This window comes from Hemicordylus capensis, chromosome 12, assembly GCF_027244095.1.
Source record: "Hemicordylus capensis ecotype Gifberg chromosome 12, rHemCap1.1.pri, whole genome shotgun sequence".
Taxonomy (NCBI): Eukaryota; Metazoa; Chordata; class Lepidosauria; order Squamata; family Cordylidae; genus Hemicordylus; species Hemicordylus capensis.
In genome coordinates, this window is record NC_069668.1 from 10,184,806 (window position 1) to 10,212,805 (window position 28,000).

Here is a 28,000-nt window from a genome sequence, read left to right on the forward strand (position 1 = left end):
TAAACACACAGAACATCTTCAATCGTAACGGACACAAGCGAAGAGAGGAAAACATAAAATACAAATACAAAGCCGGTTAGAAACTCATTTTAAAATTAATTCAAAATCAGATCAAAATCGGGTCAATCCTGGGCGTGTGGGGTGCTACCAGGGTGCTTCTTGGGGCTGGTGGGTGACCTTGGCAGGGGGCTTTGGGGTAGCCATGAGGAGGGCTGTGGGATGGCGGTGGGTGCGTCGGTGCGATTGACAGTGTGTGTGTGTGCGCGCGCGCGCGCGCGCGCCTTGCAGGCTGCCAGTGGAGGGGTGCAGCTGGTTTGGGCCCTGGAAAAGGCGGCTGTGGGGTGGCAGAGAGGGGTGTGGTTGTGGTGTGTGTCATGAGATTGCGATTTGTGGTTACCCAGCATGCTCATCATCAACCTGTTGGATTGCCTTGAATTATTTGTCCGTGGGCCTTAATGCTTTGGTCCTCCGATACGGTGGGCTGCTGCCGCCAGCGGTGGAGGAGAAGGCACTCTGTTCATGTTCAGAGGCGCTGCAGCGGCTGCTCCTTGCCGCCGCCCTGGCGCTCAGACAAATGAGCCCTCTCCAGCTCCGCTGTCCCCATATAAGGGCAAGGGGGCGTGGCGGGCGCGTCGTCCCGGCATGCCTCAGTCCCCGGAAGTGGCGAGCTGCAAGCCGGGATGGAGGAGGACGAGCTCGACTTGGCGGACGAGCTGGAGGCGGCCCTGCAGCTGGCCCCGGAGGTGCAGCTGGCCATCGAGCAGGTGGGGGGCGCTGCAAAAAGGGGGGGAAAGGGGTGGTCTGTTTCCTGGGGGAGGGGTGCAAAAGGAGGGGCTGTGGGGCTCTCAGGTGGGGGGCTGTGGGGCTGCTGCAGAGAGGGAGCTAGTTGGGGGTGCCCCTGACCCACGGGGCAGACAGACTGGAATTGCAGAGCAGGGGGCTGCTGGGGGAGCTGCTGGCTGGGGGCTTGGGGGCCCCTGTGGGGTGCAAAGAGGGGGCTGGTTCTCTGTGGGGGTTGCTGTGGGGGGTCCCCTTGAGGGGGTGAGTGGGGTGGCTGAGGGAGGGCCATGGGGTGCAAATGGAAGTGGGGCTGATTGAGGGCTTTTGGAAGGCTTGTGGGGCTGCAGAGAGGAAGTGTGGGGTGCTAATGGGGTGCTTCTTGGGGCTGGCGGGTGACCTTTGTAGGGGCCTGGTGGGGCTGTGGGGTAACCATGAGGAGGGCTGTGGGGTGGCAGGGTGTGTGTGATGGGGGGCTGTAGGCTGCCAGCGGAGGAGTCCTGCCTGGGTGGGTAGGAGCTGGTTTGGGGGCCTTGAAAAGAAGGTTGTGGGGGGTAGAGAGGGCTGTGGTTGGAGGGGGGGCATGAGATGCCAATGGAGGAGTGCTGTATGCTGGTGTGGGCCTTTGGAGTAGCCATGGGAGGGGCTGTGGGGTGGTAGTGAGGGTGGGTGGTGTTTGTGGGAGCAAATGGAGAGCGGTATCCCCTCTAACAGAGATTCCCAGATGTTGTTGACTACAACTCCCATCATCCTCAAGCACAGCCTATTGCAGCTGGGGATGCTGGGAGTTGTAGTCAACAACATAGGCTGCAGTAGGCTGTGCTTGGGGATGATGGGAGTTGTGGTCAACCACATCTGGGAATCCCTGTTAGAGGGGACACTGAAGGAGAACTGCTGCTTCCGAGGCTGGGGCAGGGTGGGTCCTAATGAGGGGTGTTGGTGGAGGGGAAGGCCTGTGGGGGGCTGGAAGGTCAGGGGAGGATGCCAGGGGCGGGTGAGGGGTCCTGTGAAGAGCAGAGCAGAGAAGCCGCCTGCTGGTTTTGCTTTTGTTTTTAAGGGAAAGCGAGGCTGGGTCAGGGAACAGCTGATCTCCTGTGCCAGAACTTGGATCTTGGCAGCCGGGCCTGTCTGTGTTTACCTGGGCATATACAATAGGCAGGAAGGAAGCTGAAGAGGGCAAAGACCCTCAAGCCTCCGAGGCAAGGCCAACAAGCCTCTTGCCAGGTCATCGCAGCCTTGGTGTGTGGCCTGACCTTGCACGTAAGGGCTGCCACTTGAAAAAGGAGATGCTAATGTTTGCTTTAATTAATGTATTTTAAAAAATATTAAAGAACAGCCAACACAAAAAGAAAAGATGCTAATGTTGGTTCTGCTCTTTCTCCAGGTGTTCCCCAGCCAAGACCCGCTGGACAGAGCCGACTTTAATGCTGTGGAATACATTAACACGCTTTTCCCTACGGAACAAGTGAGTGGAGTCCTTTGTGTGTGGTTGTGGGGCAGAATGTGTGACACTTCTAATAAAAAGGTCTGCCGTGAGCATGTGTGGATTTCCCCCCATCCCGAGCCTTCAGTCACTTATCTAGGATATCTGGCAGATGTGCTCCAACTTCTGTCTTAAAAAATATAAGAAATTAAGCACCTTGCAAGGACTTCTCTGTTGCAGGATTTGCTTAGCATCCAAGGAGATTGCTGGACGTCTTGGTTTAAAGCCATCTGACTTACTACTGTGTCATGGTAGTGAACTTCATAAGTTTGTGTGTGTGTAGTGACTTATAGCCTGCCTGCAACCTTGGAGAAGCCGCTGCCAGTCTGTGTAGACAATACTGAGCGAGATGGACCAAGGGTCTGACTCGGTATAGGGCAGCTTCCTAGGTTCCAAAGCAGAGCACCCCTCCAACCCGGCTGGAGCCTTCTCCGCTTTGGTGGGGATTGAAGATGGAAGGCTTACTCTGAATCTCTTCCTGCTTTGCTATGTCTCATCTGACCACTAGAGGGCACCCTTGTCATTCGGCTGAACAAATTCTCTTTTTCTGGCTCTGAGGATTTATGGATCCTGGGCAGAACCAGAATTATATAAGAAGAAGAATTAGCATTCTTAGGGTTCCAGATGTGGACTCACAGCCTCCTGCAAAACTTGAGGATGGGGACTAAGGTTTAGGTAGTTCTTTATAGATGGGTTTTGTACACGGCGGACTTCATCAGCACGTTTTCTTAGTTGTTGTGAGCCTGCTAACTGAGCAAAGGGGCCCCTTCGAAAGCGGTGCTTCTCTTCCGTTTAGCAAGAGGAGAACAACTGGCCTCTTCCATCCCCAGCACAGTGTCCCTCCAGGGGCCATTGCTTGCGAGTGTGTGAGCCCTTTGGAAACAAGGAGCTCTCTTATGTACTGTACTTTTCGGTGGAAATGCCGCAGCGGGTACCTTTTTAAAAGTTGTTTTTTGCCGCCTGTGGCATTGACGCGGGAACTTGGAACAAGCAAGAAAAGTGCTCCCACCACCAAAAAAAAAAGCAAAGGGAAAAAAAGCATGATGTCCCCCTCTAACTGCGGTGTTTCTGCCGAAAATTGCAGTTTTATTTGTGTATACGTAAACCCCTTTGAGAACCAGTGTTGAAACGTGGGGTATAAATATTCCTGTAGCTGTTCTTGCTGCTTTTGTCGACTTTGGGTTCTCTCGACCTTTGCCTGTGCAGCTAAAAGAAAGAGCAACCCCTCTCACCCCACCCCGCTTCTTATCTTCCAGTCTTTGGCCAACATCGACGACGTGGTGAATAAGATCAAGCTGAAAATAAGGCAAGTGGTGCTACTTCTGATTTCCGGGGTTCGCAGGGGCCACTAACAGCGTCACAGTGGCCTTATTTCTAGCGGTGCAACGACACTCCTGCCTTGGCAAAGCGGAGCCTGCCTGATGCAGAATCTGGTCCCTGACCCATCTGAGGTCCTCGGAATGGCCGAGCTGGCTTAGACAAACGGTTGTAAGGGGGTGGGAGGGGGGCCCATGCCGAAGGTCCCTGGTCAATCCCTGGCAGCATCTCCAGGTAAGGCTGGGAAAGACCTCCTGGTCTGAAATCCCTGAGGAGCTGCTGCCAGTCAGTGTGGACAGTACTCGGCTAGACGGACCAAACGTCTGACTCAGAAGGCAGCTGCCTTTGTATTTTTAAATGGGATGGGGCCGTAGATAGAGCACCTTCTTTGCATGCAGAAGGTCCCAGGTTCAATCCCTGGTTAGCATTTCCAGGTAGGGCTGAGAAGGGTCCTTGCCCGAAACCTTGGAGAGCTGCTGCCAGTCAGTGTAGACCATCTGGCGCCAGATGGCCCAAATGTCTGACTCGGGGATAAGGCAACTCCCTGTATCCCTGTCTTCGGAGTGGGGTTTGTCAAGCTCCCCGTGGTGCTTCCGTGTAAGGGTGGGAGTGTTTCTTTCAAACCTCCCAGGGCCCTGGTTTCTTTCTTCTCATTTGGCAATCTGCTCTGACCATGTGTTTGATGCTGAGGCAGGATGTGTGTGTTTCATGCTGTCTGGCTTTTCCCTTGCAGGCGGCTGGATGACAATATCCGGACTGTGGTGAGGGGACAGACGAACGTCGGTCAGGATGGCCGCCAGGTAGGAGTGCATCCTTGACCCGGAGGAGGAGGATGGAGAGACCTCGCTTGTGGCTGGATCCAGCCAGGTGGTAGCCACAGAGCCCTGGCCACTTGCCACACCAACTTCCCTGAATGTGAAATCAGGAAAAGCATGGCGGCAGGCCTCGGCCCAGTGGCTTACCAAGGAGTAAAGCCTCCCATTCAAGGTGTGGGCCTTTCAGGGTTCCGCAGAGACAAATGTGGCGCCGTGGGCGGAGGTGGGGAAGGGGGCAGGCTTCTTTGTAACCGGGATTTCCAGAAGGTGTGGATTGAAACCCGCATCATCCCCAACGGCAGTGGCCTTTGGCTGGGGATGATGGGAGTTGTAGTCAGCAACGTCTGGGAATCCCTGTTACAGGGAACCTTGCTAAGGGCGGGGAAGTAGAGATGGGAAGGCCTAAAAAAAGCGGGGGTGGGGGAGAACAATATTTTTCTCAGGGGGGAGAATGAAGGCAACCCGCCCCCCGTTCCCCCCCAGGCCTTCACCTCTGGGGGGGTGGCAGTGTGGTGAAGCTTCTGAGAATGTTAGCATGAGGGCAGCAGTGTTCCCTCTAACAGGGATTCCCAGATGTCGGCTACAATTCCCATCATCCCCAAGCAAAAGCCGTTGCAGCTGGGGATTCTGGGAGTTGTAGTCAACAGCATCTGGGAATCCTTGTTAGAGGGGACCCTGCTGTATTTTACAGAATCCATTTTTGGAAGGGTGGTCTATTAATTAAAGGGGAAAAATCTGAGCCGAGGTTTTTTCCAAGTCCTTTGATGTTAGAAATCGGGGGGATCATCTTAAATTCAAGAGTGTTCTTCCTTTGGGGTACATCGAGGTATAGCCCCTATCTTGAAGGGGGGAGTCTTAAATTCCGTGTCTGTTCGGGTAAGTATGGCAGAAGGTGACCGAGGTCTCCCTGCTAGGGAGGGGGCCGTCGCTCAGTGGGAGAGCCTCGACCTGGCCTACAGAAGGTGCCCGGTTCAGTCCCCGGCAGCATCTAGCACGGAACCCCTGCCCCTGGAACGCAGCTGCCACCGTGGCCGAGGCTGATGGGAGCTGGACGCCCCATGCGAGGTGAAAGCCTGCCTCCCGCTCCGAAGGCCGCATGCCCCACTTCAGGAGGAGGAAATGGCCGTGCCTTTGCAGCAGGCGTGGGGGTGCACGCCCCCGCTGAGCTTGGAGTCACAGTTCCCTGCCACAAAGCTCTGGCGGGCGGCGTTTGGCAGGACGAAGCCGGCAAGAATGTCAGGAATCTCCCGGCTGCCGTCGTTAGTAGGTCAAAGTGCTGGGAGCCAGAGTGGGTCGCCTTACACGGGGAAGGCTCTTGAGTTGCGCTTCAGGCTGTGTTCCCCACTCCCCCCACAACCCGCCCCGGCCCTCACCACAAGCCAGACAGAGAGGAAACCCTGCCGAAGTAATTGCTACTCCTTGCTTCTCCCGGACGGCTCTCTCCGGAGAGGGAGGAGAGATTGTCTGCCTCCGATAACGGCCTTGTGGGGCCGGGAGCCGTGACCCCCAGCATGGCCCGGCGTACTTCCCCTGCCCCCTTCCCATCCTAAATGAAGGCAGCATTTGTTTGCCCACTGAGGTGGGGCCCCCGGTGAAATTACGGAGGTGCAGGAATGTTTTCGATGGGCAGAGACCCACGTTCTCCCCGCACCCACCCCATGGAATATGGTGATTCTCTTAAAACGTCCCCCGCATTACAAGCCTTTATTTCCAGTAGCCCAGAGGAGAAGCCAACAGGGCAACCCAGACATAGGAACATAGGAAGCTGCCATATACTGAGTCAGACCCTTGGTCTATCTAGCTCAGGATTGTCTACCCAGACTGGCAGCGGCTTCTCCAAGGTTGCAGACAGGAATCTCTCTCAGCCCTATCTTGGAGATGCTGCCAGGGAGGGAACTTGGAACCTTCTGCTCTTCCCAGAGCGGCCCCATTATCTCCTAAGGGGAATCTCTTCCAGTGCTCACACCTCTAGTCTCCCATTCATCTGCAACTAGGGCGGACCCTGCTTAGCTAAGGGGACAAGTCATGCTTGCCACCACAAGGCCAGCTCTCCCCCCAGATCTGGGAGGGTCACTCTGGGTGGCCAGCTGCCAAGTCGTGCTTGGTCTCAGAAGTCGTTAAAAATATCGGAAGGAGTGGCTGAGTGCAGGCGACCCACCGGTCACCCTGAGAGCAGGCTTCCGGCCGTGTGGTTGCCTGCGTTCATGGCAAAGGGGTGGGTTTTTTTGTTTTCTGCCGCAGGTCCTGATGTGGATCAGAAGAAAATCTGTTTCAAAGTTTTCCCTTTTGCCTCTCGCGAACCTTTGGCCCGCCTGTCTCAGGCGGTGATGCCGCGTTCTGGGCTTATGAGAGCGGGAGAAAAGCTTCTAGTCATTTGGAGGGAGAAAAACGGCCTCTCTCCTTGCTTGCTTTACACCAGGGATTCTCAACGTTGGGTCCCCAGATGTTACTGGACTTCAGCTCCCATAATCCTCAGCCCCAGCGGCCTTTGGTTGGGGATTATGGGAGTTGAAGTCGAATAACATCTGGGGACCCAACATGGAGTATCCCTGCTTTACACCATGCAGGATTTAAAAAAACCCTCTTCCGCCTCTCCTTGTGGGGAAGGGGCTCCATCCAGCACGGAAACTCTGGGCTAACCTGGGGGAAATACCATTGCCGGAAGCATCTGTGTCTGGGAAACGCCGCCCTAGCATGACCTCCCGGTGCACAGAGGTGGCTTAAAATAGCCCAGCTCCTCTTGGCCTCCCTGCCTGTCTGGTGTACTGCTTCATTTTTGGTGGGGTGTTTCGCCTTACACGGCGTCTGCAGGCAGTGCTGTTGAGCTCCCCCCACCCCCTCCCCAAATCGCGCCCCCTGTCTCTAAGGGCTCCTTTCCGGGGAGGAGGAGACGGCGGTGGGACATTCCTGGGGAGGGCGGTGGCTATTTCTGCAGAGGCTGGGAAAGCAGATGGCGCGGCGGCTGCGGTTGGCTAGCCCCGATGTTTATAGAGAGGGGGATGCTGCCGATGTGCGGCCGCCCCCTTCCTCTGACCCACTTTGGAATTTTTCAGATCGGGCACAGGGGGCCCCCCCCCCAGAGGCTGCTGTTGCTAAAGACCTGGGCGCTGCTTAGCTCCGTGCCTGCCCTGGCTTTGAGACCCTTGCCCCCTTCTTCCTTCTCCACAGCTCCAAAGCCTCAGAAAGGCCCACCCAGCCAGAGGCATCCCCTTCGGATCGGGTGCTGTCCCACCCACTAGCATGCCCCCACTGCACAAGGGGAGCACCCACCTAGGAACAGAGACTGTGTTCTCGGTCACTGGGATTCCCCAATGTTGTTCACTACAACTCACATCATCCCCAGCCAAAGGCCACTGCAGCTGGCGATGATGGGAGTTGTAGTTGGTTAGGGTTGTGTGACTTGTGTAAAGGAGGTCCCAGGTTCAGCCTCTGGCGGCATCTCCAGTGAGGGCTGGGAGAGACCCCTCCCTGCAACCCAGGAGAGCCGCTGACAGTCTGCATAGACCAGGAAGGCACAACTTTGGTTCTCCTGCAGATTTTGATCGGCAACTCCCGTTATAGCTGGCTATCAGCCACCGTGGCTGGGGATGATGGGAGTTGTAGTCCAGCAGCCTTTGGAAAACCTGGCATTCTGCAGCCCTGGCGTAGATAGACCGGCAGTTTGATATGGCCCGAGACAGCTCCCTGTATTTCTGTGTCAAGGCCACGTTTCCCCTATCCTCTCTCTAGGCTCTTGAAGAAGCCCAGAAGGCTATCCAGCAGCTCTTCGGTAAGATTAAAGACATCAAGGACAAGGCTGAAAAATCGGAGCAGATGGTAAGCGGACGCTTTGATGTCTCTTCCTTGCTCCTCTGGAGCAATCCCGTTTCCCCCCCTTGCCTGTAATGTCAGCTGGAGCGCCATCTCTTTGAGGTGCTGTAGCCATTCCCAGCTTTGGCAGGCGGGTTGGGCTAGATGATCTCTAGGGCACCTTCTAACTCTGTGTATGAGCTAGCCCTTAATGAGGCCCATAACCCAGTCCTGACGTCTGGACCCTGCGTGTCTGTAGCTTCTGGTTCTTCCTTTGTGCTTTATCAAGCCGGTGCCTGTCCTTGACGTTAACAGGTCAAAGAAATCACCCGTGACATCAAGCAACTGGATCACGCCAAGCGCCACCTGACCACCTCCATCACAACGCTGAACCACCTCCACATGTTAGCTGGCGGGGTGGATTCCCTCGAGTAAGCCAGAGGCCTTTGTCGTTGAGGATGGTAGGAACACACCCGTGTCCCTTCTGACAGGGATTCCCCGATGTTGTGGACTACAACTTCCACAATCCCCAAGCAAAAGCCATTGCAGCTAGGGATTCTGGGAGTTGTAGTCTACAACATCTGGGAATCCCTGTGAGAGGGGACACTGAGGCCCACCAAACGCGCTCTTAGTAGGCAGCGGGATTGATGAAGAGCTGTGTGTTTTTTCACATCTCGCCACATAGCTTTGCCTGGCCCCTGAGATCATGTGGAGGGGCTCCCCTGTGGGTTTCCCCCCCACACACACCCACACCTTCTGAAGCACAGTGGTCAGTGGCCCCTGGGCGAGCCTTCTCAGTGGTGGCCCCGGCTCCCTGGAACTCCCTGCCCCTTGATCTTAGGCTTGTTTCCTCCTTGTTTAATTTAAAATGAAAGCTGAAGACCACTGTTTTGCTTTCAGTGGGCCTTCCCCTAACTCTCTACATTTTTCCGTGATTGCCTTGGTCTTGCATTTTTACGATTTTTAGAGGCCGTGTTGTGTTTGACTGTGTCCTTCTTGGATTTTGTTGTAAGTTGCCATGGGATTCATCTATGAAAAATGACGACATGGAAATCTTTTAAATAAATAGACTTGCTTGGAGCCAGGAGGGCCATGGAAAGGCAGGTTCAAAGTGTGTGTGTGTGTGTGTGTGTGTGTGTGTGTGTGTGTGTGTGTGTGTAAATTGTCTCTGCCCCATGGCTTTCCTCTGGAATTTGCCCCATTGATCTCCCTGCTTCCCCCCTGCAGAGCCATGACCCGGAGGAGGCAGTACGGGGAGGTGGCCAACCTCCTGCAGGGCGTGGTGAACGTCTTGGAGCACTTCAACAAGTACATGGGGATCCCGCAGATCCGGCAGCTTTCTGAACGGTAACTTGGCATGCTTGCCTCCCGAGAGCCTCTGGCGGCCGAATGAGGGAGGGAGGGAAGAAATCAAAGTATGTGGCGTATTTCACTTTTCCACACAATGTATAACCGACCTGTGGAATTCCCTGCCACAAGGTGTGGTGGCAGCCAAAAGCCTGGATGGCTTAGGAACATAGGAAGCTGCCATATATTGAGTCAGACCCTTGGTCCATCTAGCTCAGTATTGTCTACCCAGACTGGCAGCGGCTTCTCCACACTGAGAGCCAGCATGGTGTAGTGGTTAGAGTGTTGGACTAGGATTGAGGAGACCCAAGTTCAAATCCCCATTCAGCCATGAGACTTGCTGGGTGACTCTGGGCCAGTCACTTCTCTCTCAGCCTAACCTACTTCACAGGGTTGTTGTGAGGAGAAACCTAAGTATGTAGTACACTGCTCTGGGCTCCTTGGAGGAAGAGCGGGATATAAAATTAATTAAATAAATAAATAAAAATAAGGTTGCAGGCAGGAATCTCTCTCAGCCCTATCTGGAGATGCTGCCAGGGAGGGAACTTGGGACCTCAGACACTCTTCCCAGAGCAGCTCCATCCCCCAAGGGGAATATCTTAAAGTGCTCACTTGTGGTCTCCCATTCAAATGCAACCAGAAGTGGAAGGGTGGGATCTCGAAACTTCCAAATAAAACAATGCAATTTCCATTCATTTCATTTTTAATTTATTTTTGGCCAGAGTGAAGGCTGCTCAAAATGAGCTGGGTCAGCAGATTCTGGCAGACTTCGAGGAAGCTTTCCCTGCCCAAGGCACAAAGGTGAATATTCTCCCTCTTCTGTTCTCAGGTGAACAAATCTGGGGCTTTTTAGTTTAGGGCGGAAGTGGCCGCGGTGGGGAGAGGAGGGCGTGTGGGGAGGCTTATGCAGTGATGCTTGGTCTGGAGAAAGCGGACGGAGAGCGACTTTGCCTTCTGTCTCCCGTATGAGCCCCATTGAGAAGGAGCTTCAGGGTAGACCTCTTCTCAGGCGCTTCCTCCCTAAACTAAAAAGCTCCAAATGCTATAAAGCCGTACCTTGTGAGGAAGGTGCTCTGGGCCCCTCTTGATTGCCGCCTTCTGCACCTCTTCTTGCTCCATCATATCCGTTTTTGAGAGGTCACGGCCAGAATTGCTGCTGCTTCTGTGCCGTGTTTCATGGTTTCCTTTTTAACATGTGTGTTCTTTTAAACTTTAAAAAATAGATTTGTATATTTCCCCGTAGACTCCAATTTAACATTTTGTATAGTTCTTAAATTTATTGTAAACTGCCTTGAGATTATTTAAATGAAAGGTGGTGTATAAACTGTGTGCAGTACTCCAGATGGGGTCACTGCATTATTATTATTATTATTATTACTATACCACCCTTCCAAAATTGCCCCAAGGATATTAAAAGAACTGGGGAAAGTGCAGAAGAGCGCAGCCCAAATTGTTGGAAGGATACAGCAGGTGACACATTTACAGATCATAATGTTGCAGTGTGTTGTTCTCAAAGTCCCCTTTTAATAATGAATATTGGAAGGGTCAGGATCTTAAACCTTCACACGGAGACCCCCCCCCCGTTGTTGTTGTTGTTGTTGTTAATTTCTTGTTTACACAGTCAGGCAGGTGTTATTGACTGGTTTGTTTTATCCAGACATTGAGTCCTTCCCAAGGACCTGGGATGGCTGAATTTTATTGTCAATATCATTGTTGTTCTTATTATAGATATCGTCCTAGAATATAGACTGTTGCTTTGGGTAATTGGCTGATGGTGATTTCTGTGGCCCCTCTGGTGTTGAGGTGCTCTTCAAGGTGTTTTGGAATTGCACCCAGGGCACCAATTACTACTGGGATTATTTTGGTCTTCTTCAGCCACAGCCTTTCAATTTCGATTTGTAAATCTTCCTTATTATTATTAATTATTAATTATTATTTATTATTGACAGAGAGCCGGAGGGCCTAGCAACGTCCTCCGGGACGCCTGTCTGGTAGTGAATGTCCTGGACCCCAGAATCAAACAGGAGATCATCAAGAAGTTTATTAAGCAGCACCTCTCAGAATACCTTGTGCTCTTCCAGGAAAACCAAGACGTAAGTCTAGATTTGTTCTTAACCTTTTTGTTTGGAAACCAGACTTTCGTTCTTGGTGGAGCTTAAGGGTCATCTTTGGCCCCGGGTGTGTGCACCAGGTAACCTCTTGCCATGCACATCGGAAAGAGGTCTCCTTCGTGACGGGTTCAGTGCATGGAATGCTGACCTGAGAGTTCTCAACCTCAGGTCCCCAGTCCTGGTCGGACTACAACTCCCATCCTCCCCTGTCATATTAGACTGGCCTTTGGTCAGCTTGGCACTTCACAAGATCTGCAAGTGGCACAGCGGTTGTGTTCTATTGGGAACCTTGGAAGCTGCTGAGTCAGAGCCTTCGTCCATCTAGCTTAGTATTGTTTACTCTGACTGGCAGCGGCTTCTCCAACGTTTCAGGCAGGAGTCTCTCCCAGCCCTCCCTGGAGACGCTGCCAGGGATTGAACCTGGGACCTTTGGCATGCCAAGCAGATGCCCTTCCGCTAAGCTCTAGTCCTTCCCCATACGTTCTGCTATGAACGTATGCCATTGCCTTATATAGAACTTGGCCGTTGATCCATCTCGCCTCATGGTCTGCTCTGAATGGCAGCCCTTCTCCAGAGCTACAGGTGAGGGATTTTCTCAGCCCTACCTGGAGATGCTATGGCGGATTGAACCTGGGACCTTCAGCGTGTCAGGAGATGCTCTTCCACTGAGACCTTCAGCCCTTTCCCCTCAGGGGAATATTCCACAGAGCTCGCATGCAGTCTCCCATCCGAACGCAAACCAAGGCAGACTCTGCTTAGCAAAGGGGCCCATCCATGCTCGCTGAGACAAAAGACGGGCTCTTTTTCCTCAGGTTGCCTGGCTGGATAAAATCGACCGGCGCTATGCTTGGATCAAGCGCCAGCTGGTGGACTACGAGGAGAAATACGGCCGCATGTTCCCTCAGGAGTGGTGCCTGACTGAGAGGATCGCCGTGGACTTCTGCCACATCACCAGGTGGGAGGCCCGGCTTCTGATCTCTCAGTGGAGCGCCCGTGTGTCATCAGTGCAGTGTTCCCTCTAACAGGGACTCCCCGATGTTGCTGACTACAACTCCCAGAATCCCCAGCTGCAGTGGCTTTTGCTTGGGGATTCTGGGAGTTGTCGTCCACCATGTCAGGGAATCCCTGTTAGAGGGAACACTGCCGGAGAGTATTCATGGCTGGGATGTGGTGGCTAAGCTGCTGTGTCAAGTGCAGGGGAAGCCACAGGGCTGGCAAGGAAGTGACGGGAGCAGTGTTCCTTCTAACGGGGATTCCCAGATGGTGTGGACTACAACTTCTCCAAGGTGGCAGGCAGGAGTCTCTCTCAGCCCTATCTTGGATATGCTGCCAGGGAGGGAACCTGGAACCAGTGGCTCCATCCCCTGAGGGGGAATCTCTTCCAGTGCTCACACTTCTGGTCTCCCCTTCAAATGCAACCAGGGCGGACCCTGCTTAGCTAAGGGGACAAGTCATGCTGACGACCACCAGACCAGCTCTCTTCCCTCCCCCCCACTCACCCCCCCCCCCCCGTCTCCTGCCTTCCCCTCTAGGACGGAGCTGGCCAAGGTCATGCGCACTCGGGCCAGAGAGATCGAGGTGAAGCTGCTCCTGTTTGCCATCCAGCGGACGACCAACTTCGAAGGGCTGCTGGCCAGGCGCTTCTCGGGTTGCACCATCTCTGACGCGGCTGTGCTGGTGAGGAGGGCCCTTTCGGGTCTTTCTGGCTGCCCCGGACTCAGCTCTCTCTCTCTGTCACGCACACAAACCCACACACCCTCGTGTTGCTCGAGGACTCGCAGCTGGCTGTGTGAACGGGCTCCTCCACTGAACACACGCTGGCTGCCTTGCATGACAGAGCAGTGTGAGTGTGTGGGGCAGGGTGTTTAGGTCTGAGCGGGCTCCTTCACGCTGTGAGGGAATGGTCGTATTAGAATCCTCGAGATGGCTTCCTGTCCCCCAAACCCCCTTCTCGGCTCCTTCCTCCTGGAGGCCGGGCAGAACCAGTGATCTCTAGGATTAAGAGGGGTGTCCAGCGGTTGGTGACTACAACGCCCACCACCCCCAGCAGCAGTGGCTTTTGGCTGGGGATGATGGGAGTTGTGGTCAGCAACATCTGGGAATCCCTGGGGCAGGACCCAGCTGCAGCTGGGAAACAAGGGCTGGCTTATGATAGCAGCCAGCCAGCTTGAATGTGCAGCCCTTCTGCTGCCCAGTCAAAGGCATCTTGTTCTGCCCCCGATTAGGCAGCGAAGCCACCACGGTGGAGCTTGGGACGGGGTTGCGAATCCAAAAGAGAGTGGGAGACGGGTGCTGGAGAGCGGCCGTTCCTCTGACGAATGTTTCTTTCTTTACCAAAAGAAGCCGGAGTCTCCTCTTGCCTCCACCAACCCTTTTCTGGAGGACGAAAGCGTGCCAGAGACGGACGAAGCGGTGCTGGAAAAAGGCGACCTTGACAAAGTAAGGCGTCCAGGGTTCCCTTCTCCCACCCTGGTGCGTTGGTGTGGAGCCACAAGTTCTTGGGCTCGAAGGGGTGGGGGGTGATCAGAATAAACCCTGGAAACGGCCAAGCTAGACAGAAGGGGGGAGGCAGCCCCACGGGAACTGGAAGGAGCAGTGGCAAAACCTCACCAAGACTGTACCAAAAAATGTACGCTGTGAACGTTACAATTGCTCAATAGTCTTGGCCCCTTGCCTGTTCCGGGACTCTGAAGAAAAGGAGCAGCATATTGAGAACGAAAGCTATTCTCAAGCTGCTGAATGCCATACGCGAAAATTTAGGCGGGGACCTGCTAATACATATTGAGAACATTGCTTTTCATTTAGTGTGTTTCAATGCAGGCTGACATCCAGACTGAATGAATTCTGGGCAGTCCTATGGAAATTTAAGTTGTTCGTTAGAGTAATGCCTGAAGAGTACCGTTGTGTAACTTGGACTTCAGCCACTGTCTTTCTCTCTCTGTGTGTCCTGAAGAAGGTGGAAATGCCAAAACGTTTTGTGCAATTGTAGTTTTTTCAGGTTCCAACGTCTCTCAGAGGCCTTGCTGCCTCTCACTTGATAGCAAGTGAGTCTGGATCCCCCGATGATGATCTTCCTTTCTTCCTGTGGAGTGCTTTCACGTCCGTGTCCTGTTTAGGAACCCCAGTGCAGGCACGCTAGGGGGCAGAGAAGGACCCCAAGCAAACCCCTTCTAGGCAGCTAGGTTTTGATTGCTTTATTTGGGACCGCCACAAAAGGGGCGAGGGAGTCCTTCCAGACTTCTGACAGGCCCAGAGGAAATAGCTAAAACATCTGTTGCATCTTGGACAGTGTCAAGCCTGCTCTAAAATCGCTTTGCTGCTCCTGTGAAAAGCCTTTTAGTGTGGGGTCTCTTGCAATACCTCAGAGGCGACCGGGAGTCGGGAGATGGGCACAGAGATGCCCCCCTTCTGCTTTGCCCTCCCCAGCTATATATTTTCCCCCTAGATCTGGCTTGCTTGCTGGTCTGTATCCTGCCCTTGGATCGCAAGTTCCCCTGAGGTGGCTAATTATGATAAAGCCATAAAAATAATTGGTATATGAAGCTCAGAAAAATACAGATAAAACAATATAGGATCATAGGAAGCTGCCTTCTACGGAGTCAGACCATGGGTCCATCTAGCACAGCATAGGGTGTGCAAACAGGTCTGACTTTGAACGTGTTGGACATTGAACCGGTTTGGTTCGACTGTTTGGGGTCGAACCGAACCACCTCTCTGTTCGGTCTCTCCTTGCATCCCTGCTGGGACCCAGCCCACCAGTCTGAGTTTTGCTGTTACATAGGAACCTAGGAAGCTGCCGTATGAGTCAGACCCTTGGTCTATCTAGCTCAGTATTGTCTACCCAGACTGGCAGTGGCTTGGAAAATGGCATTCTTCATGATCCTGCCTCTTCGCCACCCGGACTCCCCAGTCTCCCATTTGGGGGTGGGGGCTGCAGTTTTTCTTTATAAGAACTCAAAAGTTTGAATTCAGATTCAAAATGCCTCTTGACAGTGACGTGTAATGCTTCTTCCTCAGCCCAAGAAGCCGAAGGTTCCAGATAATCCATTCCACGGGCTCATCTCCAAGTGTTTTGAACCCCATCTGTACGTCTACATTGAGTCCCAAGACAAGTGAGTCACAAACGTTTATGAGTTGCCTTCCTTTTAAGAATAGTCATAGTAAAGCACCGTCACAGCTTGTATAAATCCCATAAACTTTGCTGTTCTTGCGAAACGTTCTCCTGGGCATGATCCTTTGGGAAATCCCCTTTCCGTGAGCTTCGTGCCCTGATGTCAACAGTGGACAGCTCCTGGTAATTTTGACAAGCCTTGTGTTGGGAGCGCGACCCTCGTGCAGACCAGGGCCACTGCCGTGATTCTGTGGCAGCACAGAAGACCCACAAGGTGTGGGGGCATGGGGCACAGCATTTCATTTTGTTACCTTTTGGCTTTTCATTTTGTTACCTTTTTGAAAACTGAGCTACATTAACATTGACTAACTCAAGATCGCCCACTCAGTCCTCCCAGTTAGCTAACCTATTTTACATTCCTTATTTTAGCTGCTTTATTTTACTTTTCTCTCTACTTCTCTATTTTACCTTATCTATTCTATGCTCTTATCCTCTTAGATATAGATGCTTTCATTTCTGGCTATACTCTTATTGATTTTACAGGCTTGCTTTTATTTCCTCTCTCTGTTTTAAGGTGTAGTAGTTTTACAGTAAGCCACTTGATGGCACAGCAGGGAAATGACTTGATTATCGAGTCAGAGGTTGCCGGTTCGAATCCCTGCTGGTCTGTTTCCCAGACTATGGGAAACACCTATATTGGGCAGCAGCGATATAGAAAGATGCTGAAAGACCTCATCTCATACTGCGTGGGTGGGAGGAGGCAATGGTCAACCCCTCCTGTATCCTACCAAAGGCAACCACAGGGCTCTGTGGTCGCCAGGAGTCGACACCAACTCGACAGCACACTTTACCTAGTTTTACAGTATTACAAAATAGTATCAAATTGCTCATAACTTTTCATTTTTCTTCTTATAGCTACCCTCTTTGCTAAGGGTAGCAGCTTTATAGCATTATAGTATAGCCTCATAATATTAGAGTAGCAATTTTAAAGTACTATGACTTTTCTGTTCGATTACTTGTTTTTGAGTCATGCTCTACTGTTCTATCTTATGCTGGTCTTGGACCATAATCAAGATGATTGCTTGGTTGACTGACTAACAGAAGGTGGCCGTGTGTCCCTTTTTGATTCTAGGAACCTTAGTGAGCTGGTCGATCGGTTTGTGGGGGATTTCAGGGCCCAGGGCCCCCCCAAGCCCAACGTGGACGAGGGGGGAGCCGTGCTGCCCAGCTGCGCCGATCTCTTTGTCTACTACAAGAAGTGCATGGTCCAGTGTTCGCAGCTCAGCACCGGTGAGCCCATGATCGCTCTCACCACCATCTTCCAGAAGTACCTCCGGGAATACGCCTGGAAGATCCTCTCCGGGAACCTGCCCAAGTGAGTGGGCGCCCTCGGGAGTCTTGTTCCAGCCAGGCTGAGGGCCCGTGAAGGTTGGGGGGAGACAACCTAGTGTGGAGGAGGAGGAGAAGCAGGGGGGTCCTTGGTGCTAACGGTGTGCATGATATTTCACATAATTACAGAAGCTGCTGTGTACTTGTGTCTGTCTAATGATCACTATAGAACAAGAACCGGAACACGTTTTGCCTTGGCCAGGAGGGGTGTGCCAGGGAGGAAGGGATTTTGTTCTTAATTGCTCACCAGCTTGTGTCTGTTGTAAGGTGCAGGGAGAGTGAGGGCAAGGGTCTGCAGCCTGGGACCCACCAGGTTGGGTTTCGCTCACCAGCCAGTCATAACCTGTGGCCCCCACCAATCCCTTCTTCTCTTCCCCCAGATCCTTTTCTGGGGAGGGAGAGGCCAAAGGGTGCCTGGTCCCAATGGGACCCCTGCTAACTGAGCGAAGAGGCACCTTTTAAAAGTGGTGATCCTCTTACATTTAGCAGGGGGAGAGCAACTGGCCCTCTCCAGCCCCAGCACAGCATCCCTCAGGTGGCCGTTGCTGGTGTCTACCTTACCTTTCTTTTTAGACTGTGAGCCCTTTGGGGACAGGGAGCCCTCTCTATTCTTATTTCTCTGGGTAAATCACTTTGGGAACTTTGGTTGAAAAGCGGAATATAAATATTTGTTGTCTTAGTGGGGGACCTCTTTGCCTCGTCTCTCCTTCCCACACAGCCCAGTGGGATGGCAATTGTGTTAGCAGCTCTGGGGATCTCGTAGACTGGCTTGGGCCAGGGGCAGTGAATCCAGCCTCATGGCCAGTGTCTGTGTTGTCCCCCACCCCTCCAGGACGACCAGCAGCAGCAGCGGCCTGACCATCACCAGCCTGCTGAAGGAGAAGGAGGGCTCCGAGGTGGCCAAGTTCACCCTGGAGGAGCTCTGTTTGATCTGCAGCATCCTGAGCACCGCGGAGTACTGCCTGGCCACCACCCAGCAGGTCAGTTCCGACAGCAGCAGCAATTTATATGGTGTCATCCTGGACATGACATGAGTGGAGGGATTCCTCGTGAGCCGAGTGTCTCACATAGTTTAGCTTAGCTATGCAGGTGGCCCCGTTCAGCCCCTGGCCTCTAAATATAAAACCTGAGATAGCAGGAATGAGAGAAGCTCTGTCTGAGATCCCGCAGGGCCAGTGCCTGTCTGAACAGGTAAGGCTACTGGGCTAGATGATTCAGTGGCCTGACTTGGTACTCGGCCTTTCTCTGTATTCCAGGAGTTCAAATAGGTTGTCAGGCTTCCCTTTAGAACAAAACCAAGTTCCTGGTCCTCATGGATGTGGGACAGTGGTGGAAAGATGACAAAACGGCCCTGTAAGCCCAAACTTGGGTCCCCAGATGCTGGGTGTTTGGCAGATGATGATGGAAGTTGGAGTCCCAACGATATTTGGGGGCCGAAGTGTGAGAACCCCTCTTGTAAGCACACTGACATTTCTGCTAGACGTTTGGAGAGCAGCTCTAGGGAAAAGGCCTTCCTTGCTTTAAAGCTGTGTCAGGTGAATTTTATGGGGCGAGTCTCAGTTTCTCAACCCTCCCTGCTTTCCTCAACAGCTGGAAGAGAAGCTCAAAGAGAAAGTGGATGCCAGCCTCGTGGAGAGGATCAACCTCATGGGAGAGATGGACACCTTCAGCATGTAGGTCTGGAGGCCCAGTGTGGACTGCCCCTGTGTTTTTAAACACACACACACACACACACACACACACACACACACACACACACACGCTTTATTCAACTCCCTGCCACCCCCAAACAAAGTAAAAGATAAAGAAAAGACATACCATTGAATTGCATACATATTATACCCACAAATGCAGAAATTATACACGGGAGGAGAGCTGGTCCCGTGGTAGCAAGCATGGATTGCTCGTTTTGCTAAGCAGGGTCCACCCTGGTTTGCATTTAAATGGGAAACTGCAGGCGCACCCGCGCTGTAAGATATTCCCCTTAGGGGGTTGGGGCTGAAGCTCAGTGGAGGAGCATCTGCTTTGCATGCAGAAGGTCCCAGGTTCAACCCCTGGCAGCATCTCCAGGTAGGGCAGGGAAAGACCCTGGAGAGATGCTGCCAGTCAGAGTAGAGAATGAACAAGATGGACCAAGGTCAGTCTCTGGCAGCATCTGCAGGTAGGACTGGGAGAGACCTGCCTGTAACCTTGGAAGGCCACTGTCAGTCAGTGCAGACAATACTGAGCTAGATGGGTCTGGTTCGGTAGAAAGCAGCTCACTATGTCCCTATGCTGACAAAGCTCCTTGGTGTGCCGATTCGGGAGGATTGCACGATTCGAGAGGAATCGTGGAAGCTGCTGCCCTTTCAAGCCAGTCTTCTCCTAGGGCTAACTCACAGCTGTTACCTGTATTGCTTGACAGCCATCACCCCAAAGGGCCCTGCTGGGCCTGGGTGGCCCCCCGTTCTCCACCGTGGCTCTCAGACCCCGTGGGGGCAAATTGGCCGGAGCTGAGCAGAAGGCAGCCAGCCAGCCAGCTCGAAACGACGCTGAAGTGCTGTTGGTTTATTTTTCAGGCCTGTCAGCTGCGGTGACACTTCACCCACACAGAAGTGAGGGGAATTGAAGCAGACAGGAGCCGATATTTCTATTAAGGACGGCGCTCCGTGGGCTGCTAACAGCTGGCCGTGTGAGGCTGGAAGGCCAGGAGCTGGCTTGCGAGGGGGAGGCTGGAAAAGGGCAGCTCCGGTGTGGATTGATGGCTCTGTCGGGCAGTCGTTTTGGCAGTTCCCGTGGGAAGAGTGACAGTTTTAATTAGTCGGTGACAGAGTGCATATGATGCCCTGGGAACTGTGGGATGTGCGTGTGTCGGGGGGGTGTCTGTGTGTGTTTGCTTTCCCCCCTCTGCCTCAGACACAGCTGACAAAATCTAGCAATTTGTAAGACTGGCAGCTGAACAGCTCGGCGGTCTTGTTTGGCTAATAGGATTGTCCCGAGGGCTGTGTGCCCTCAGTTCTGTCCCTCTCCTCTGCAAGTTGATTAGAATGACTCCTGCAGCTTCCAGTGGAGTAGTCGGGAGAGGTGGGATGGAGTTGTCAGGGTGGCGGCACCCTTCCCTTCTGCCGAGGTGGTGGAGCCGGAAGACGGGGGGAGGGGGGGAGGCAGGGGTTAGTGAGAGAGGAGGGAAAGGCCGACAGCTGTGAAAGGCAGACAGGCAGTGATGTAGGAACAGAGGGCTGCCAGCAGCTCTCCAAGGTTTCAGGCAGGAGTCTTTTCCCCAGACCTACCAGGGATTTAATCCAGGACCTTCTGAGTGCAAAGCAGAGGCTCTGCCACTGAGCTGTGGCCCCATCCCCAAAGGGGAATTATCTGACGGCGCTTGGATGGAGTCACCCATCCAAATGTAAACCATGGCAGACCCTGCTGAGCCAAGGGGGCAATTCCACGCTCACTGCCACAAGGCCAACTCTTACCTCTTGGGCGTCCCCCTTTCCCACCCTCGGGATCCATCTTGCCCTGTGTTCCATTTGCATCAGCGAGGCCTTTTGGGTGTTAGCCTCCCGCTTGGTGCAATGAATCGCCAGGGCGAGTTGGCCTGCCTCTCTGCTTCCCAGATTCTAGCTAGATTATCTAAGAGGCCTTTATGCCGATTTCTCTCTCCCTTTTGTGGCTGGTTTAGTGGCAAACTCGGGCTGGCGGCCAGCCGAGACCCCCTTGCCTTTTTTTCATGCAGCACTCTTTGCCTCCTTCCTTTGCAGCGTGATTTCCAACAGCATCCAGCTCCTGGTGCAGGACTTGGACGCCGCCTGCGATCCGGCTCTCACCGCCATGAGCAAGGTAGCCTCTTCTGCTCTGCACCATTGCCACACGGGACACTCTGGGAGGGTGGCCTCCAAACATCTGGGTAGTTTCCTGAGAGTTGTGTTGCGATTGGCCAGGGCTGGGCTCCATTTTGGCCCTCCTGCAGATGTTGGCCTACAACGCCCCTGACTATTGGCCACTGTGTGGGTGATGGGAGTTGTCGTCCAAAAACAGCCGGGGTGGGGCAAAGTTGAGCAGGCCTGTTCTAGAGGGATTGGGGGCAGGAACCCAGGCTGCTTTAAGATGCGGAAGCGGGTGGAGAGGCGGGAGGGAGAAGCAGTGAGAACCAGGGCAGCCCAGTTCTGCTGCCGAGTTCCTGGGCTGAGCATCTGCCTAGAGCAGGCCTGCTCAACGGAGCCCCCCTCCCCAGCTGTTTTTGGACTACAACTCCCACAAGCCACAGGGGCCAGTAGCCAGGGATTGTGGGAGCTTGTAGGCCAACATCTGCAGGAGGGCCAAAGTGGAGCAACCCTGGCCTAGAGGCACCTTTGCCCTGAAGTCTGTCTGTCTGTCTTTCTGCCCCCACCCCACTGTTTTTGCAGCCGCCTCTGGTTGGAGGACCTGAGGCTCTGAGGGAAAACAGAGTTGGCCCTACACACCTGGCCTTTAGAGAATCACAACACAGACACACAACACACACACACCCCTTGCTTGCTGCTCTCAACCCCTTGCAGATGCAGTGGCAGAACGTGGAGCACGTCGGCGACCAGAGTCCCTACGTCACCTCGGCCATCCTCCACGTCAAGCAGAACGTCCCCATCATCCGGGACAACCTGGCCTCCACCCGGAAGTACTTCACTCAGTTCTGCATCAAGTTTGCCAAGTAAGCCTCCCTTCCTGAGGCCGGTGGGGCCTTCTGGGAACCCGCGCTGTCGGGGAAAGGGGTGTGCAACGCTCAAGGAAACGGTTGGCAGGCGTACGTTCTAGTTAGGGGACTGTCTCCTCCAGTCACTGGCTTATCTCCAGCTTAAGTTACTCGTAAGCAGTCTTGTATAAATTAATGAGTCAAGTTTCCTCCTTCCATCAATTTCAGAGGGGAGTATTTGTGACTGAGTCCGAATGCAAGCCTGTGCCTGGAGTAGCCCGTCTCATAACTGGAACGTTTTAAATTTTGCGTGTGCGCGCACACAATCTCTGTGGGGTACCTTAGCTGGAGGTTTGCACCTGAAGTGGGTACACTTGCTAAGTAAAGACTGGGAGTGCCTGGCTTAGACGGTCCAGAGCTGGATGGGCCAAGGGCCCGACTGGGCTCGGGGCAGCTTTCTGTGCGCGTTCCTTCCTTGATGCCGCAAGCACTCGCCTCCTTCTCTCCTCTTCTCCCCTCAGCTCCTTCATCCCCAAGTTCATTAACCACCTCTTCAAGTGCAAGCCGATCAGCATGGTGGGAGCCGAGCAGGTGAGAATGGAATTTCTGGGCCGCAGGTGGCGCCACCCCCACCCAGATGTGGGAGTACAACTCCCATCACCCCCTGCCGCTTTGGCAGAAGCGGCAGGGGGCACTGGGAGTTGTAGTCACAACAGCATCTGAGGCTGAGAGCCCCGGGGCCTCGGCATTAACCAGGGGAGAGGTCTGTGGGCACTCCACATCTGTGAAATGAAACGCAATCTCTTGCAGACCTTTGGTGGTGTGTGTCTGTGTCTGTAACTCCCTGGCCCATTTTGATTAGCGGGAGCACAGCCTCTGCTTTTGTTGGTCTAGCGGATTGCACTGGAGCCCCAAGGTCGTGGCTGTGGACCGTCTCCCACCTGACCCGGTCCTTGTAAAGCAATTAATCGGCACATTCCCGGCTTGAAGAGATGACTGGCTCAGAGTGATGGGATTCTCTCCCCCACCCCGCCCAGCACCACCCCCGCTTTCCTTTCGGGAGAAGCGGGTTAGTCATTCTCTGGTCCCTTGTTGTGCTGAAGCCCTGGGGGTGCGCGGTGGGAGACTTGTAACACCACCAGGAGGCTGGGCGGGGGGTTTTGTGTTAAGTGCTTTCCGGTCCTTCCTTGCTCGACGGCACAACTTTACCGCAAAAGCAGCTCTCCTCCCTACACTGTCTCTCTGTAAACAGAATGTTGAACTGAAAGCAGAAAGTTCTAAGGCTACAGAGGTTCTTAGTTGGGTCCCAGTGGATTTCAGCGTCTCGGGGCAGATTCCCCCGGCACCCCCCCAGCAGGGGCAGCCCCTGCCAGGCGCAGCTAACCACGGCTCTCCTCCTCCTGACGCAGCTGCTGCTGGACACGCACTCCCTGAAGATGGTGCTTCTGGACCTCCCTTCCATCGGGTCCCAGGTGGTGAGGAAGGCCCCCGCCAGCTACACGAAGATTGTGGTGAAAGGCATGACCCGGGCCGAGATGATCCTCAAGGTGACCCTGCTGCTGCTTCCTGCTTGGAGCTGCTTGAGGGGCTTCCGGGCAGAGCGGCCCCCAGTTTATTATGGCTGGGGATGAGGGCTGTACTTCAATAGCAGCCAGAGGGCCAGGTTTCCCCACACCTGACTCAGGGGACGGGACCATCGCTCGGTAGCAGAGCCTCTGCTTGGCATGCCGAAGGTCCCATACTGAGCCCCTGGCAGCATCTCCAGGTAGGGCTGAGAAAGTCTCCTGCTTGAAACCCTGCAGAGCCGCTGCCAGTCAGTGTAGGCAATCCTGAGCCAGAAGGACCAAGAGTCTGACTCGGAACCCGGCAGCTTTCTGTTTCTCCTGCTTTGGAGATGCTCTGCTCAGTGGCAGGACATCGGCTTTGCTTGCAGGAGGCGTCCACGTTCCGCCCCTGGCAGCATCTCCATGTCGGGCTGGGAGAGACCCCTGCCTGCAACCTTGGAGAAGTCGCTCCCAGGCAGTGCAGGCAGTCCTGAGCTGGGTGAACCAAGGCTCTGAGACTCCGTAGAAGGCAGCTTCCTATGTTCCTATGGCAAGGCGTTCACTTGACCCCGCCGGCGCTCAGCTGGGCCTCTGCCTTGCTCAGCTCCTTTCCCCGGGTTGGAAGAGGCCCACCCTTGTAGTGTCTCCCCTTCTGTTTCCACCGGCGGGCAGCGGGGAGGCAACTCCTGAGGATAGGGCACTTCTTGGCCTCGGGCACCGCCCCTTCCCGGCTGACCGTCCTCCGGCTGCCCCTGCAGGTGGTGATGGCCCCCCATGAGCCCCCGGTGGTGTTTGTGGACAACTACATCAAACTCCTGGCAGACTGCAGCACAGACACCTTCCAGAAGATCCTGGACATGAAGGTGAGGAGGGGCCTCTGGGCGGGGCGCTCTGGCCTCCCGACTGAGGTGGGGCGGGGCCCTGTTCTCCCTGAGACCCTTTCGGGCCCCCCCCCCCGCCCGTGAGCTCAGCCTGGCAAGCGTTCCGGAGCAGGAAGGGGCCCTGAAGGTCTCCCCTCCACTTAACTGGGCGGGAGAAGGCTGCCTTTGAGGTGCGGTGGGGGGGGGCTCTCTTATCTTTGGTGAGGGAGGGCTGCTGTCACTGGTCCAGCCTAGGGGTCTCCAGTGTGTGGTGCTGGGATCCCCTCTGCTTCTCCATTTTTAAATTGTGGACCGTTTTCTCACACCTTTCGGCTAGGCAAACCGCTGCGAGAACTTTTGAAAAGCGTTAGATAGATATGTTTAATGCAGGAATTTGCCACAGATGAAAATGTCTGTTTGGAAATGAGAGCCCCCCCACCCCACAGCTGTTCCGCTGTCCCAACAGCCCTTATTTAGGAAGTCCCTCCTAATGGCCAGCCTAAATCATCTTCCTTGTCCTTTTTACCATGGGTCCTGGTCCCACCCCCAGGAGCAATAGAGAATCAGTCCGTTCCTCCTCCTGTGGGGCAGCCCTTCAGATACTTGAAGGCAGCCATTCCACACAGGACTTGGGCTCCAGACCCCTTACCCAGCCCCTTCCAGTCGATCAATGTCCTTTGTAAAATTCAGGGCCCAGAACTGGGCCTACAATCCTAAGCGAGGTCCGACTAGCACAGAATATAGTGGAACGCTGCCTTCTCATGACCGGGACACTCTGCCTCTGCTGATGCGGCCCAGGATTGCCTTTGCCTTTTTAGCTGCTGCATCGCGTGGCTTGCTTCTCATCCGTTCGACCCTCTGCAGTGCATTGGCTGAGGTTTCCTTCAGAACACGCAGGGCTCTGCTGCAGGCCCCACTTGCTTCGGCGATGCTTCTGCAGGAGAACTTCCCAGCAACCCGTGCCCCCGGTGGAGGAGGGGTGGGCATCGTTCTCTGCCCCCTCCTGAGTGTCTTGAGCCAATCGCTAACCTGCCCTCCCTCCCGCCCCGTCCTGCAGGGTCTCAAGCGCAGCGAGCAGAGCAGCATGCTGGACTTGTTCCGCCAGAGGCTCCCGGCGCCCCCCTCCGGGGTGGAGAGTGGGGGCTCCCTCTCCCTTCCGGCCTCCACCCCTGAGCAGGAGTCGTCACGCATCCGGAAGCTGGAGAAGCTCATCAAGAAGAGGCTCTGAGGCCGTGGGGGCTGCACTCCATCCCCCCCGCTCTAAATGCACCCCAGTACCAGAGACTCTAGGGTGGCGCCCTCTTCCCGTTCTTCCCCCTCCCTTCCCCAGCAGAATCCTCTTGCCCCTGGCGTGGGTTTGGAGTCTCCTCCAGGCCGGGGGAAATGGTCCGGAGAAGCTCCGTCTGGCTTTGGACGGTCATGGCGGGGCATCTCCTCTCTGAATGTTTCCCTGCATCATGGGCTCGGGTTGTGCGGAAGTTTTCCTTCCTGACCGGCCCTTGTGCTGGGAAGTGTGTGTTAAGCCCACGATCTGCACGGCGAGGGTCTCTCTGTGCCTTCACCCCTCCATCTTCCAACACGGCTCTTCTCGCTCGTCCGTCCTCGGCGGCACCAGCACAACTGTGCTTGCACGGGGTGGCCGCTATGCGACCGGTGAGCCTCTGCAGTGCCGACAGGCAGGGGTTCCCAACCTGCCCCCTCCCCCCTGCCGCAGGTGTTGTTGGACTACAGCTCCCACCATCCCCTGCTGCGGTAGCAGGGGTGGGGTGGGAGTTGTAGTCCATCTTCATCTGGGGCGCCGGGTGCCCTGAGAGGCCCAGAAGCAGTACTGAGAACAGATGCGGGACATGTGAGGATGATTCCTGCAGCGGGGCAGGGGAGATGAATGGGCTGGCAGTGCCATGGAACGCAGCCCCCTTCAGTGTTACACAGCAGCACTGGGCGGGGCGGGGGATGCCCTCTGGCGGCTTGCAGTTTTGCCCAAGCAGCCACCTTCAGAGAGAGGTCTGGCCTCTTTGAAGTTACTTGGAATGCAGAAAGGGAGAGGTTTCTTGTCCTCTTGTTCCCTCTCCTTTCCTGGGGCGGGGACAGGCCCCCCCTGCCAAGCTTCTGGCCAGACATCTGAGACCTCGCCAGGGCCTCTCTTACAGTCTAGGGTGCCGAGAGGAAGAACAGCTTGAGGGACTAAACAGCGGTCGGTTCTCCGCAAACGCGCTGGCCTTGGTGGGCAAGCTCCCTGCTCCTCACCCCAGACTGGTGCTGCTTGGATTCTCTGAAGAGGCACAGAAATGCCTCTGGCAGCGGACAGACATGGTTTCCCTGCACCCCCCCCCCCTTCTGCTTCCTGTAATCTTGTTGGTTTCTTCAAAAGCAGCCCTGCCTTGCATCCTCAGCTGACTTCCTCCTCGGCTCCTGGCTCCAGATTCCTTTTCGGGGTGGCCCCTTTCCAGTCTTGGGGCGTTTGTGGCTTCCTGGTGTGCCCGCCTCTGGAGGGGTGCTCTGGAAAAGGGCCTCCGCAAGTGATCTCCGGTTCCCTCTGGCTGGGCGCGGACACAGGCGAGAGGAGCTGGAAGAGCCGAAGAAGCACTTCTGGAAACGCCGGTCCTGGACTCTGGGCCGGTGGGGAGGGGGCCCCTGCTAATGCTAGCCAGCTTTAAAGGCTGCTGTGGATGGCTGAGGAGAAATCCCAGTAAAAGGACTGTCTATGAGTGTGTTGCTGTGGGGTTACTCCCCCCCTGCTTCCCAAAAGTGGGGCGAGCAGGCCAAATGTACTCCTGTCCATATCCTACCTTCACAGTGGCTTTTCAGCGGGGTCCTCTTTGTGAAGGCCCCAATTCCTCAACCCCCATTCCGCCTCACTTCTGCCCTGCAATTAGGGGGGCAGGCAGTCTTTGCCTTTCAGGGGCAGCGTACACTAGAGGTATGCATGAAACGGCCCGGCCTGGTTTGCTTTGAATCGGAACCAGATCTGGCTAGTTCGGTTTCCCCCCTCCATCGATGACCCCCCCCCGGTTCAGTTTGTGGGGTTGGTGAAAGTTGTTGTTTTTTAATTCAGTTACTCCCTCCAGAGAGCTCCTCCAAGGCAGTTGGGATCTGCGGAGGTTTCCCCTCCCTCTGCCGCAAGAAATTGTCCCGTTCAGGCATTCGGCCCTTTCCTCTGTTGCAGTGGCCATTTTGGAGGCTGCCACACATACCGTGGTCAGGGTCATGAACAGCTGGTGGGTGGGGTTGGTTTGGGGTCGAACCGGGGCTGGTTCGGTTCAACCCTGAACTGTTGAACCGAACCGGTTTGCACATCCCTAGCATACACCCCCCCCTTAGATCAAGCCTCCATCCTCCCCACCAGGAGCACTGCCTCTTGCTCTCTTGGCCCTCTGCCCCACTTGGGTGCCACCCAGTGCCTGACAGTGTTTACACTGGGTAAGGGTGTGAAAGGAAAGCTAATCAAGGAAGGTGTGACTAAAGATGTCCTTGCTAGGTGAAATTGCAGAGTTGATAAAGACCAGGAAGGTAAGAAATGCTCCCCTTTGGCAGGCTTTGCTTCTCCTTTGCACTGCAGGAATCTAGGCGAAAGGTGTCAGGCGTGGGGAGTGCACAGAGAGAACCACCTGCAGATCTGTTGAACTTCCCCTGCTGGTGGAGGATCAGCCTACCCTTGTCTTCTGTCCTGTTGAACGTTCATTTGAAAATGCCCTCTCTCCCTGTATTTATCAGACTCGAATGAAACTGGATTATGAAGACTTTAAGTTGTACATTTTCGGTTAATAAAGAGGCTGGCTCTTTTCTGCTCTCCTCCAGCATCTGTGTAA

General features: G+C 54.6%; 1 protein-coding gene across 2 annotated transcripts; it reads left to right on the top strand.

The window, feature by feature from the left end:
• Positions 1–65: 65 nt before the first annotated feature.
• On the top strand, positions 66–28,000 carry VPS53 (VPS53 subunit of GARP complex). 2 transcript variants are annotated; one of them, XM_053275183.1, is made up of 22 exons: positions 66–75; positions 2,162–2,242; positions 3,517–3,566; positions 4,311–4,377; positions 8,122–8,208; positions 8,497–8,612; positions 9,409–9,528; positions 10,251–10,329; positions 11,478–11,621; positions 12,452–12,594; positions 13,172–13,316; positions 13,980–14,078; positions 15,657–15,751; positions 16,883–17,125; positions 17,972–18,119; positions 18,730–18,812; positions 20,880–20,958; positions 21,657–21,805; positions 22,309–22,378; positions 23,197–23,334; positions 24,090–24,194; positions 25,249–28,000. In XM_053275183.1, exons 5-22 carry the CDS (start codon positions 8,206–8,208, stop codon positions 25,417–25,419), a joined length of 2,130 nt encoding a protein of 709 aa, XP_053131158.1. In that variant the 5' UTR covers positions 66–75; positions 2,162–2,242; positions 3,517–3,566; positions 4,311–4,377; positions 8,122–8,205; the 3' UTR covers positions 25,420–28,000. The 2 variants fall into 2 exon arrangements, with proteins under 2 accessions (XP_053131158.1, XP_053131157.1); XM_053275182.1 differs by lacking the exon at positions 66–75 and adding an exon at positions 645–764.